The sequence below is a fragment of the Molothrus ater genome, chromosome 1 (genome assembly GCF_012460135.2).
Source record: "Molothrus ater isolate BHLD 08-10-18 breed brown headed cowbird chromosome 1, BPBGC_Mater_1.1, whole genome shotgun sequence".
Classification (NCBI taxonomy): domain Eukaryota; kingdom Metazoa; phylum Chordata; class Aves; order Passeriformes; family Icteridae; genus Molothrus; species Molothrus ater.
This window is the reverse complement of record NC_050478.2, coordinates 91,848,220-91,862,312: the sequence shown is the minus strand read 5'-3', so window position 1 is coordinate 91,862,312 and position 14,093 is coordinate 91,848,220. Positions and strand designations below refer to the sequence as shown.

Sequence of the window (14,093 nt, the reverse complement as noted above, 5' to 3'; positions counted from 1 at the left end):
TTTCCCCATTTTTTTTTTAATATTAGTTAAAGGTTTTCCAGTACAACTCCCTGTTGTATTCTCCCACTACTTTGCAACTGCAGATGGTTTGTTCTTTTACAGACACATATCAAACACATTATTATAGGATGGCACTAAAGCTTCAGTTAGTAAGAACAAACCTGGTCAAGCAGATAATCATGTACCTTTAACATTTTTTTTCCTTTTGTTCAGTGATATTGTTAGGGAAAACATTACATACCCGACATTCTCTGCATCTTCATCACACTCAGCCCTGTATTTGCAAACTCCACATTTTGAGTGTTTTCTCTGAACTTCTGTCCCAGATCCTTCATATTCTGAAAAAAAAACCAATAACAGAAAGGATGACTTTTAAATTAAGCTCTGTTTTTGCTTACCTAAATCCATTTGCTTTCAGGAATACTGTCAACATAAAGCTGTCATATACTGAAGCTATTAACCTTAATAGTGCTCCCTTTTTGAAAGTCAGTCAATTGGAGGTTGGTAGAACTGTACCAGTGATAGAAAAGCATCCCTGAAAACACTAATGCTTCATTGATTGGCTCTTCCTTTATTCTTATTTCAGTCATTTTTATTTATTCCTGCTTCACCAGGCACATAACTGGCATTGACATGTATCCCAGTCACATTTACTCTTAATTGCTACTGATAATGTATAAACCCTGTCCCTTTAGATGTCCTTGAATATTTGGTACTGGGGATTTAAATGCTATTTTCTGTGACAGTCTTTAATTACAGATATCCTTATGCAAGGTTACTGCTTGCATTTTTCCCCCTTTTTGATTCCTGCCTATGAGATTACACTGTGCTCATATGTCACATATGCTGTGGTGTATTTTCCAGACTACTTTGTTTAGTTCCACAGAAATAAAAGAAAAAGGTCGTCCTAAAAAGAATCTGGTAGAAATGCTATGTATCCTAAAAAGTAAAATCAATTTCTCAAATATTCTGATCCTAAAAACATCCACAATAATTTTACTGTTGACATCAAAAGTCTTCACCAAGTAAGAGAAAATTTACTTTATGACGTAAAAGATGAATAAATTATACTCTTACTGTTTCACTACCATTAGCCACTCCTATTTTTGATTTTTAACAAAGTGATGAAGGAGAGCTAGGTATTTGAAAGGAAGGAAAAGAACCACAGAAATCTGCAGAGGGAGTCGAGATCCACTTAAAGTGGATCACAGTATGGTGGTGGTGCACAGCTGACTGCACCAGGCTGCCAGATGGACGGAGATCAAAGTGATTCCTTTCCTTTCCTCTTAGCAGCTTTATGTGCTGTGGCAACAGTAAATCAAACTCCACCAATGCAAGAGCTGAATTTACATTCTTTAAATACAAACAGGAAAAAGAAATCCACAACAGCTCTTCCTAATTTCCCTGCATCTTGGCTGCAGGGAATCACTCCCTCGGACCTGTGGGACTGTGTTTCCATGAAGAATAGTGCAGGTGAGACCTGCAAGCTAACTGCCTTCTGTCTAAAGCATGCTGTGCATTTTCCAGAGATTAATACCTATCAAACAAATTTCCTGCTGTAGAAATTCTATCACCACTCTTATCAAGATGCAGTAGAGGTCATCTTGCTTTTATCTTTACAAATGCACATCTTATTTGATTTCTCCTTCTTTCCAGGTGCCACATTCCTATGCCTACATTTGGCATTTTAAAGTGTCCTTTAGTGTCAGATTTCACTTTTCCATGCTAATAAATGATCCCCTACAGGTTTGAATAAGTTAAACAAATGACACTGCTTTCATTCATGGTATTTCCATTTCTTTTTCTGTTCTTATGACCCTTGATGCCCTTTGTCAGCAAGTTGACATCTTCTGGAGGTACAGGTACAAGAGCTGGACATATTGTTCCAGAAAAGTTGTCACCAAAGCCAAATACCATTTGTGACATTCTTCACTTTAAACATCCAACAATCATATTGCTTTTTGACCATTTTTCTGCACTGACAAACATATTTACTTTATTATCCACTTTATTCCCAAATGAATACTTTCCAGGGTCAACAGTCTGTAGGAGAGATGTTTTCCTGACATCAAGGAAAAATTACCGAGGTCCTGCACTCACTACAGATAACTGTCTTCAGACATTAAAATCCTGCCTGCTTATGCATCCTGTTAGCTCAGTGACCTGTTCTCTGTCATCCACACCAAATCATTGCTGACTGATTTGCTCCCAGGTCACCAGTGGAAGGGGTCACAAGGCCAAGAACAGTCTCTAGAAACACACTCATTTTCTACCAATTCCTTAACATTTAATGATCTATTGATTGGCAGTATTTTTTCACATTAGATGTGCACTGTGTGGTTGCTGTGCTCTCTAGTTACTTGGACTTCTGTGAGATTAAAGATTGCATTTGACTGAGAAAGGTTATGGCTCTGTGACGATACTCTTAAATAAAATGTTCTGTTGTACAAATGCCTTTTTTGGAAAAAATCAGTTTAAAAAATTGTAATTTTCATAATAAAGGTTTTCCATGAACTCATAGTGACTGGCATTAGTACTTTTTCCCTCCCTTAATTTTGTACTCAGTTGATTTTTCCACCTTCTATTTCACTGCTGTGCTTCTCATAGGTGCCAGAATGAGAGGCTGTTGCCCCCCAGTCATCACATTTATCTTTTCTGAAAATATTTCTATATTATTTATTATTATTCTACTGAAGAAAAAGAGACAAAAACATCATCAACAGCCTAGAGAATTCTTTACCACCCATTTTAAAGCTTTCAGGTGCAAACCTGGCAAACCTGCTGGCTACAAAATACTTCAACATACTTAATATCCTTCTATGGTACCACTAGCATGGAAAATATTTCATCATACCCCATTTATACTATCTGACTTGACTACAAATGCAACCAGAGTGCTTTACTGAGCACTTTTACTGCACTATTTCAATTTTGCAATGGAGCAAAAGAAGTAACACACACACCAAGCACATGCAGCATATACACCCTTCCTCTTCAGCTCAAGTTATGCTCCCTGTGAATGTCCCAGCACCTTTTTATTTTCAGAATCATAGGCCACAACTACTTTTCATTGTTTCTATGTGTTATTTGATGTAAAATTCTGTCTCGCTCCTTTCCCCTGACACCCCCCTTTCTAAAATTGCTTTCTCTACCTTTTAAAATTGCATTTGCTTTTAAAAATTTGTGACTATAGTTTTTTCTTGATTAGATTAGATTGCTGGACCTCATGTATATCAGTCACCTACATATTCAGAAGCATCTTTCACTACTAGCTGCATTATGTTTTAGCAGTAACAGTATTAGACACTGCATATAATATAGACTGATGTCCTGTTGTGGTTTAGGACTGGTACTCCCCATTCAGTGTCCCCAGCAAGAATCTCCAAATCATGGGCTGCTCTCTGGCTCTGCTCTCTCCTCCCCCTTGCCCCTGTGGTGGGATGGTGTGGTAAACTGGAGGCACAAAAACTAAAACTCACAGGTCAAGGCAAGAACAATTTACTGGAGACAGCAATGAGATAAGAAAACAAACAGTAACAGCAACAACAACAAAAGTGCACAGAGGAGAGAGTGACTCACATACTATAATGTTCACTGCAGCACCCAAATTGACTGCAGCCATGCTGCCCCTACCAAAAACGCCCCTACCATTCCTTCTGGAAAAAAACTCCCTTCCCCTGCTCCCAGCAATATATGAGGTGTTGTAGAATAACTTCTGGGTCCTGGCCATGGCACCTCCTGGCTACTGCAAAAATGAACCTTGCCCTGGCTGGAACCAAGACAAGTCCTTCAAGAAAACACAATGCAATTTCCCACCAACATAGAGTAGATGAATATTGTTTTTCAACCCAAATTGGTAGCAGACCTGTACACCTGTATCCTGTTAAAATATGTTAACCCATTAATATTTGAGAGCATGTTTCTCTGGTGCAAACATCTTCAAATGGCAACATATGCCCTGACATGTTACCTCTCCCTTCTCCTTTCTCCCCTACATTTGATTGTTCCTACATAGGTTGTAGGCATTAATTTTAATATTCCAATCAATTGGATCCTCCCAGCAGGTTTCAGTAATAACAATTAGGTCAAAATATGCTCCCAAATGAGCAATTCAGTCTCCTCTTGTTTATTATGCAAGCTTCTAATATTGATGTATAGATGACTAGAGAATTTCTTCTTCTTGGTTTTGTGGGTATCTTGATTAATTCTGTTCTTGACATATTAATTTGATGTTGAGTGAAAGCTCATTTTCCCTCTCTTTTCAGCTTCCTTACATATTTCAGGGCAGCACCTCATTAATGCTCTGTCCTTCACAAGAAACAAGGCACAAAGACAGGATCAGTGGCTCCCAGTTGTCTCTCTGAGCTGTGCTCCCTACACTTCTCCTCGAGTCATTATTCCTGTGCAGAAGATGGCCAGCTATATCTTAGGAGCTGCAGGGCAGGAGCCTGCCAATGGAGAGCAGCTCTAGAGGAATTGGGCAGCAGTAAATTGCTTCCCTCAGCAACTCATTTGTGTGTTCCTACAATGGTAATGTGGTTGGGTTTCTGCTGAGGGCTTTCAATCAGGCTTAAAGCAAGAGCATCCATCTGTGTCAAGGTGAAGTTTTGTCTGCCCTAAGGCATAGCTTGGAAAGGGAACTATGCTGTATATTTGTATTTATCACTGCTCCCAGTGAAGAGGGGGGAGCTGGAACTCCTCAGTAGCTGTGTATAGATAGAATTCCTTGATAGAATGCCCAGGAAAGCCCCTCTGAAAATCAATTCCTAACTGGTTTGAGATCATAATGATTTTTACTGAATCTTATGGGATCAACTAATCTCAAAAAGATTTCTGACTGTGAGTCCCTCAGTACGGCTAGCGCTGGAAATTCCTCTCAAAATACCACAGTCCACAGAGCTGCACACTAAGGACTGCAATTCACTCCAGAGCTTAGTGACTTATCCTACATTCCATTAACTTTTAGGGCAACTTTAATGACGCACTTAGTTAAAAAGGAGATTGTTCGCATAATTTGAAACAAAGCTGCAAACCTGCTCTTTTTGTCTGTAAGTATATATTTAAAGCAAGTGCAACACTACCCTGAGCTCTCCCAAAGTTTTGGCAAGTGATGTCTTGAATTCTCTTGACCACTCTGCTGGATCATATGCAAAAGCAGTATTTGGCAGCGTGGAAGGTCCTGCTCTCTTATCCAACCACCCTGCTGGCTTAGAAGCAAAGCCTGGCTGGTCCAGCAGAGATCTATATGGAGCTGAAAGATCCTTTCCATGTGCAGTGTGGACCACACATTGCTGCTTCAAGCACTCTTCAGTAAAAGGCACCAGCCCTTTGGAAGTGGATTTTGCAAGAACAGGCATTACAGGCTTAGCAGGAGGATGTTGGGTCTACTTAGGTGCCCTGGAGGAGGAGAGTTTGAAGATTTCTCCCCTAATCACAACCCAGCCAAGGTGACTGGCTTGCCCAGTCTTTTGGCAATGACAATCTGTCACTTAATAAGCAAAGGACATCAGGATGAGCACTGTAGGACTCTCTACCACCACTACCCTCATGGGGTCGTAGGGATTTCACAGACCTGAGAACTGGAACTTCTGCTTTGCTTCTGTGCATGTGACATGGTGGATAATGGTGGGAAAAGCTGGCATATTGCAAGACTGGATCAGCTTTCACACTGCAGAAACCTCCAGTTAGAGAACCCACTCACTCCAGTGCCCTAATTCAAATGCAGGTAACTCCTTTTTCTCCAAAGGAAGACACAACAGCTTCAGAGTAAGCACCAGGGAAAAGAAGCATGGTTAGACGATGGCAGAAAACAAAGGACAAGAAAGTCACCAGATGCCAAGGGAGGTGTCCCACAATTCCATGAACACACTGGATGTCCAGTGCAGGGTATATAAGAGGAATCTGTCCTCATTTATTACATATCTGTGCAAGAAGGAAAAGGAGTCTGTCTTTATGTGCCTCTGGCTCCAGCATCCTTCCAAGCATGCTCCAGCATCCCTGAAAAACCTGCTTAGAATAAGTCTCCACCAACAGAGTGCCTGAACATTTAGGGTCTTTGCCTCTGCCTTTGTGAACCTTTGCTGTAAAAGCAGCAATTCTTGCTTGTTTTATTTCAGTGCTAATTTTACCTACATAGAATGTGATCTTGACAACAATAAATAAGGCTATTTGAAGCTGAAGTGGTATTCAGTGACAAGCCAGGTGATGGAATCTGCATCTTAAATCTTCCTAAGTCACACACCATTGTAGGAATAGCTAAAAGACCTGATGCTACCTCCTATCCAGGGTGCTAATCACCACCAAGTTTCTGCAAGTCATATTAAAATACATTAAAACAAATCAGCAGCAGCATTACAAATTAAAATAGAAAATATTCGAGGCTCTAAATTGTGTGTGTTTATTCCACCCTGACTGTGTGACAATTACTGGATAAGTGTTGTCCCCAGTGAGGGGAAGGAACAGATGGCAGCCTGCTAAAAAGCACATACTGTATATCAATTTATTAATTACTAAATGCAATCTGCTAGACGTTCATCACAAGCTACTTCAGCTATTAAATTTCAGAGGGATTAGAAATTCAAAACAAATTATTTTAATAATAATTAACTTAGCTATATGTATTGCAAGCATGTTATTTCCTTAGCTTAAAAGCCTGAAATGATTGGGTGCCATCTGTCTAACTACCATTACAACTTTTTTAATATCCAAAGGGCATTTTGCTCAGGTACACAAACACTGAACAAAATGAATTAAAAATTAATATTATGGGCATAGTAGGGCACTTAGAAATCTCACCCTTGTTGGTTGATTACTAGAGCAGGGAACATGATTCTTCTAGGACAGTGATTTGTTTCTGAGCCTTTACCATTTGTTAGCTCTTTCATGGTGTTTGTTACAAATGCTGATGGTTTTCAACATATTCTTGCAAAGGCCTTACTATATCACAAAGTCAACATCACAGCTGTGAGCTGGCAATCTACTTTTTTATGTGCATGTGATGGCCTCAGAATAATTTTCATGCCGCAATCTACATGTTCTGGAAATACATCCAGCAGTTCAAATATTGCTGCAATTCACAACTGGCAGAGATGAACACAAATCTGAGCCTGTACCTTGTCCTTCTCCAGTTCTGCCTCAAAGTCTAACAAAATATTGATGAAACAAAGGGCCTAATTTTATGACTGTATTCTTCAGAACAGGGATATTGCAGAAAGATTCATATGAGAATACAGAGAGAAGCCCACATTTTAGGTGAAAATTTAAAGGATCCCACCATCTTCAGCAATGACCCCCAGCCAGGCAAGTCTTTAAAGTCTGAGTAAAACTCTTTAAAGGCTCTCTGACATTGCCCTCTGTAGGGGGGAAACATAATGGTAGAGTGTTGAGATTTTTGAATTTCTTGCATTTCTGAATTGACAATCATATACTCTTCTTAGAAGTGGGTCAGGATACCCATTGCCACAGGTGACCAACTGCTTGGTTTCATAACTACAATTTTTATTATGCTAATGAAGTTTCAGACTTCTGAAGTTAGAAAAATGGGTCCTTTCATAACATCCCAATGCTAACAGAGCATAGAAAATAGAAATAGCTCATTCAGAATGTCAGAGGGCAACTAGACAATTGTGTCATCCTTAAAAATTATATTACTTCATCTCATTCAGGCATATGGAAAAAATTCTCTCACTCTTAATTTTTTTCCTAAAATCTAGTATTTTTGTAACAGTAAAGATGATTTGTGCAGAACATCAACCAGCAGTTCCATGGTCTTTAGGTGTTTTTTCTTGTAGCACATGATAACTACTAAGGCAAGATATTGTCTGAAGCAATCTTTGAGGAAAAAAAAATCTTTTGTGGATTTTTCTCTTGTTTCTAAATCTACTGTTCTTTTTGTTTTCTTTTTTTAATGTAGAAATGAATGCATTAACATCATAATTTGGGAGTAGGAGGGAGAGTATGCATGAAGTCAAGTTTCAGAGTCATCAATGATTTTGCTCTGCAATGAAATGCAGAAAACGAGAAAGAACAGTGTGAATCGGTAGCACAAATCTTAGCTGAACATGAGACCAACAGCTAATTTCAGCAGTGGTGACTGTCTCAGGCAGAGCTATAGCAACTGAAGAGCACAACTCAGATGCTTTCCCATTACTTTCTTTCAAAGTTAAAAATCCACCAGCAAGCAGTGCATCTGCAGAGCACTTGCAATGCTGTGCTCACCCATTCCGTGTGTGCAAGCATCACTGGTGCATACACAATCACACTAATTGCATGTTTGAGAAACACAGCAAACACTGATTCTCTGATTAACATCTGGAATCACAGATCCTAGGAAGAAAACCCAAGTCTCTAAGCTGGTATGTCTGCTTGCTTGCTGGTTCTCTCTCACTCATCCTTGCATTTTTCCATTTCCACTGAAGCTTCCTTGTGCTTCCAAGCAGCAGCTGTACCCAACCCCTAGGGCACAGAGGCTCCCCAGGGAATTAGGTTCCCATTTGAGCACCCTTATCAAGAGTATGAGATTAAACATTCCTTCATTGAGAAAATGAGGAAGTTTGGGCCAGGATGCAGCTCTGCAGCAGACAGTCCCATAGCTGAAATAACCAGAGAGGCAGAAGTGTGGAGGGCACCATGGAGCACCTCTACCCTGCAGGTCACCCTCTGCCTGGACTCCTCTCCTTTCTTCTTGTTTGGATACCATCGATGCATCTCCATCCTCAATAGGTCCAACAGTCTTCCAGAAGTCTAGTTTTCCTTCTGAATTCCCTTAACTTGTAGTAAGACTTTACAGGTTTTAATGTTTTCATGTAACACTTTTATGGCTACCTGAATTATGAAAAAAACCAAAATTCCAGTTACAAAAATATCCTTGGATTTTTAGCCAGGGCAGAATTCAGTAACCAAAGCAGCAATGGTTTCCATTCTTTGAAGGCTTGCTTTCAGACACAGAAAATGACACAATAGGTGGGAGACTAACCAACTGTCCCACAGAAGTATCACCCAACACCCACTTTAGCGAGGAAGGTGCACAAGGACAGGAATAATTCAATGTATCATAAATAGCCAAGATGTATTAAAAAGGGAAGAAAAGCCAAGCAGGATTTTCAATGTCTCGTTGTTTAAATTTCCTTTTCCTTTACCTAAAATTAAAAACTAAACCCAACTGTTTTCATACCAAACAGAGGAAGGAACATTTCAGTTGGCCCAAAGGCACTTAGAAGAAACCCCAATAAATGAAGGCCTAATGTCACAAAACTGCTGGAGGACAGAGTGGGTACATTGCTCCTTAATTCAATACCCAGGCACTGCAGAAACTCACCTGGGGCCAAGGGAATTCAATTCTTTCTGCCTGAAGTGAACTGAATCTACATATTCCACCTCCCAAGACAATGCACCAACTACTTCTGCAAGGTATCCAGGGACCACCAAACCTCCTCAGCCGATGGCATTCTATTTTGCATAAATAATTCAAATGCACTGGCATGCTGAGCCCCAGCTAACAAAGCCTTTCCACAGCACGAATCTTTCCTCCCCAGCTCTTTGTCCCAGGCTCAATGAACGCTTCAAGTGAGAACAAAAAGAACAGCAATGACAAAGGGAAGCCCATGACAGGGGCCCTCTCTCTTGCCCTGACAGGTGGATTTGGGCTCAGCCTCCTGCCCCAAATGAAGGACGAGTAGATTTGAACATGGACCTTTCACCTCTTCAGTGTGCAGCCAACAAAACATACCATGTTCTGGCCTACATTTTTCCAAACTGCTCTTGAAGCTACCCAAAGAATCCTGACATCTATCTGCTGGCTGCCGATCTCTTCCAGACCAACACAGTAACATTTACCAGGGACTTTAACCAGGATTTTTGTATGCAGTTAGAAAAAAAAATCCAAACCCAGCTAATCTCAATGACATTCAAACTTTTCCAAAACTGTTCTAAAAAAAAAAAAAAAGTGAAACATGCACTAAATTATTGTCATCTGTCTCCTCAAGAACTGCATAGCAGTACCAAGGCCAGAAAGCTTGGCTTGCAGGGAGCATTCCTAGTGGAATAACAGGCTGGCTAACAAAGGGGGAAGGAGAAGCAAACAGAGCTGGGGAAAGAGTGTGAAGCATCAGAAAAGTCACCTGTGGAGGTAAGAAGAGGAAGTGTTTGAGCAGAAAATTGTTCCTTCAGACACTGCCCCAAAGGAAACAAAGGTGAGAATGGCCCTAGCAGCAGCTAGCAGCAGCAGAGGAATTTACTGATGGCAGCTTATTTAGGGGGAGGGAAATGTCCCCCTTCACTGCCATACAGGAAAAAAAGATTGAGCTAGCTCCTGGTTTTTGAAAAGTTAACTGTTACATTCAGCTACACAGTGATGCCATAGATGGTTTTCCACAAAAACACATTCTTATGTAGCTAGACAAGGTTTGCAGTACTTCAAAACTCAGTCCCATCACCATGAAATGCAACACCTTCTTAATACTACCAAAGCCTAAAGGCAAAACAGTTTTTCTGTGTTTGTATATATCTGTGTCTCATATTTTTCATTCTATATGTATTCTTGTAAGTAGTATCAAAGATAGAATTAGATAGAATTAAGATAATTTTCTTTCAATCCTTGAAAGATTAGGATGTGTTGAAAGATGGGAACACTTCTACTACCACCAGCTGTACTACATCCCATCTTGGAATATACAGCCATATATATATATATATATATATATATATATATTTGAATATATATTTGAATATATTTTTTGAACAAAAAATATTTTAGTAAAATACTTTCTATAAATAGATATTATAATGCAATTGTTTTATATTTTAGGCAACAAGCTCAACCAAGCATAAGATAACAACCTACATGTTTTAGACACTAAGGAAATAAATGCAAGGGGAAAATGGTAAGAAATTTATTGTGAATGGTCATTTTCTGGAGAGAAATACAGGTGAAATAGGGATCTAAATATTGCACTGCATTGCTGGTAACAAATGAAAAATTATATAGGTCAAATCTGAGAGAACAATATTGGTGAAATGCACACTACAACCGATTCCTCTACCACTACTGTTCTGAGATGGTCCAATATCACTGCAACCTTAAAGCTTATTTTAAGTGCCATAATTTTCCCTCAGTTCATGTGCTATACAGTAGCCATGTGTATATATGTGTATAAAACTGGCACACATTTGTTAAAAGAAAGACCAAAACGAAAGATAAGTGGAGTTTGGTACTCACCTCCTTCTCCTGACCCAGAGCCATTATCTGAAAAAGAAACCAGGGGGGAGAAAAAAGAAGAAAGCAAATGAAAATATTGCTCCAGGAGCAGCTGTTTGTTCAGGAACTTGCCACTGTAAAACATTACACAGATGTTACGTTTCATGAGCCAGCTGTAAAAACAAATATCCCACATAAGGTCTGGCATCCTTTAACACTGTTTGTCCACACTCACTGTGCCCTAGTCTCTCTCTTCCCTGTCAAGATGTTACTCAAGAAACAGCATTATTCGGTACTGAAAACAAATATCTTTCTTAGCCTCTTTTCAACTGTTAGATATTAAAATTTGTTAAACCCAAAAGAGATTAAGAGTACAGATTCCGATTTTTGAAGGTTTATTTTTCCTTACCCTCTGGCCCTGGGAGTGGTACTTCAAGGAAAACTTCAACACATAATTCATCTGACCGCAGAAGTAACTCCAGAAGACAACTAGCCATCTAAGTAAGGTTGATTTAAGTCATCTAATGACAAAATTGCTTCTGTCAGTTGAGTCAATCACTTGGTAAAAAGATGCTCTAATGGCATTGTTATTTCATTGACATTTGACTGACTGGATTAGCATCTGGTGAGTGACAGCTTTCAACTGGATCCCATTTGCATTAGCAGTTCAAGTGTCAGCAGGACTTGAGCTTCTTCACCACCCCCAGCCAACTAATTCTACCTCAGAGCAATATGGATCCGTTTAGGGATTTTGCATGTGCATCCCGCTGGGCAGCGCTCCGCACAGGCTTCAGCTAGCACAGCAGTAAAGGCAAGCCCTCAAAGACATGAACTGAGTCACAAAACCTCCTGCCTTTCTAGCTCAAAGGAGGAGGAGAGGAGAGAATGGAATGGCAGCTACTGTCAGTGGATTGTTTCCCATTCCCATTAGATTAGCTGCTCTGAAAGCTGAGAGGAGAGGAGCAGAGCACACATTCTGCTCATCCCACACCTCTCCTTTCCTGCCTGCTTTGGTGATGGAGAAGGCAGCTGAATTTATCCGCTAAAAACTGAAAGAAGAGGGCCAGACAGAAAGAGGAGTGGGAATTTTGCTTCCACACATGAGGTCGTTGTTCACATCAGAGAAAAAACCAAACCCTCTGTTTGCTCAGTTCCCTCCCCTGCTTTTCTTTAAGGAGCTGTATTTCTAAGAATAATTCCCTCTAGTGCGTGGATGAAAGTGTGAAATTCCACAGTGGGAATGTGGGCCACTTCACACATTAAAAATTATTTCCTATCACATGGAGTATCAGGAATAGAGATTTGTTTTTCTTTTACCTCAATTTTCCTTTCTTTCCTCCTATACCACTATTTGGCATCTAACAGACTGAGCTTATAACCTTACAGAAATTAACACAAAAACCAGAAGGTTCTGTTCTCCCTTGACAGTGACCCACTTTACTGACAAAGCAGGCAATCCCATATAAAATGTCCCTGTTGAGTCACTGAGAAATATGCCTTATGATGCAGTATTGCCTCATTAAGAAATCTGAAGGACCATAATTAACTTATATGAATTAATATATAGGATTATTTGTGGTGGTGAAATTGTGTCATAAGCAGTTTTGAGGGAGAGGAAGCTGACATACAAATATGAGCAAGTTCATCATATGTGATGCATATGAAAGACAAAGGCCAAAATGTCTCAAAGAATCTTGACTTTTTCCATGTTTTTACTTCCAGCTCTCACTCTCTGCTTTCCCCTGAGGCGAGAAATGCTGCTCAGCCCAGTGTGAGGGGCTCTGGCTAAATCCAGTGTGCATGGGGCAGGGCAGGTACCACACATGGAAAGCACCTGTAAATCATGGAGCTGAGGCTCAGACCACCCATCTCTATAGATAATTGGCTTGATATACATGAAGTCCACCTGGCAGGACATCACAGCAGCAGGATAGATTCATTTCTACTTCTCTGGATTTTCAGTTCTCAAAAAGGATTAAAAAAAAAAACACCAAACAAGTGTCATCCTCTATAACACTGTATCATTTTCAACTTTTCCCTGGGAGCTATGCTAGGACTCTTGTCTCCAGGGTAACCATGCTAAACTAAGCTGCTGTTCCTGCTTTTTTTTTTCTTTTCTTGAGCCTTGGCTAGATTTTCCCAGGCAGCTGCTGGTTAAAAGAGTAGCATTTTTTTCCAGCTTACTTGGACAAGGAGCCCTGCTCTTTTCAGGCCTTTAATGAATTCAGGGTTTTCAAAAGTTGTCTTCATGCACCAAGATCAGTCAAGAAAGATGTTCAAAGAAGTGAAGATGCTGGACACAAACAGCATTCCCCCAGCCATTGGTCAGTAATTAGAGGAGGAGTGATTGATCTCTATCTTTACTTAAGCCACCCTTTTTCAAATAGGTGGCTTTTCCTTCAAGGCGTTCAAGGCCAGGCTGGATGGAGCAACCTGGTCTAGCGGAAGATATCTTTACCCAGGGCTGTGAGGTGGGAGCTGGATTATCTTTAAAGTCCCTTCCAAAGTCCTTTCCAAACAAAACCATTCCATGGTTCTATGAAAAATATGCTAATACACAAATATACAAGCTTCTGCTGTGAGCTGCTTTAATCCATAAAGAGTTTCTGGATAAAATACACAAAGAAGGACTTGGATGAGACACAGCATCTGAATGCTGTAAGCACTCAGCTACAGTCAGAATCTCCTTTTTTGTTCTTTCTGAACAGGAGCCATTTCTGTACTGTGGGGCTGCTTTGGTGCAGAGGCAGAAGAAACTCCCCAAAACCAAAAATGCTTGCAGCCTCTCTCATTCAGGAGAGATGGCTTTTAACTCAAAGTAGCATAAAAACAGAACCCATCTCTTGCTCATTTAGGGCAACAGCTCCAAACTGATAAGTACAAACAGGAGGGCAAACAG

General features: G+C 40.1%; 1 protein-coding gene across 1 annotated transcript in view; it reads right to left on the bottom strand.

Annotated features, from left to right (window-relative positions):
- Positions 1-14,093, bottom strand: part of TMEFF1 (transmembrane protein with EGF like and two follistatin like domains 1) — a 153,540-nt gene that overhangs the window by 24,839 nt on the left and 114,608 nt on the right. Inside the window, exons 4-5 of the mRNA XM_054517577.1 lie at positions 11,216-11,242; positions 242-338 (exon numbers count right to left, since the gene is read on the bottom strand). Coding sequence (XP_054373552.1) covers positions 242-338; positions 11,216-11,242 — 124 coding nt within the window. The remainder of the gene's footprint in view (positions 1-241; positions 339-11,215; positions 11,243-14,093) is intronic.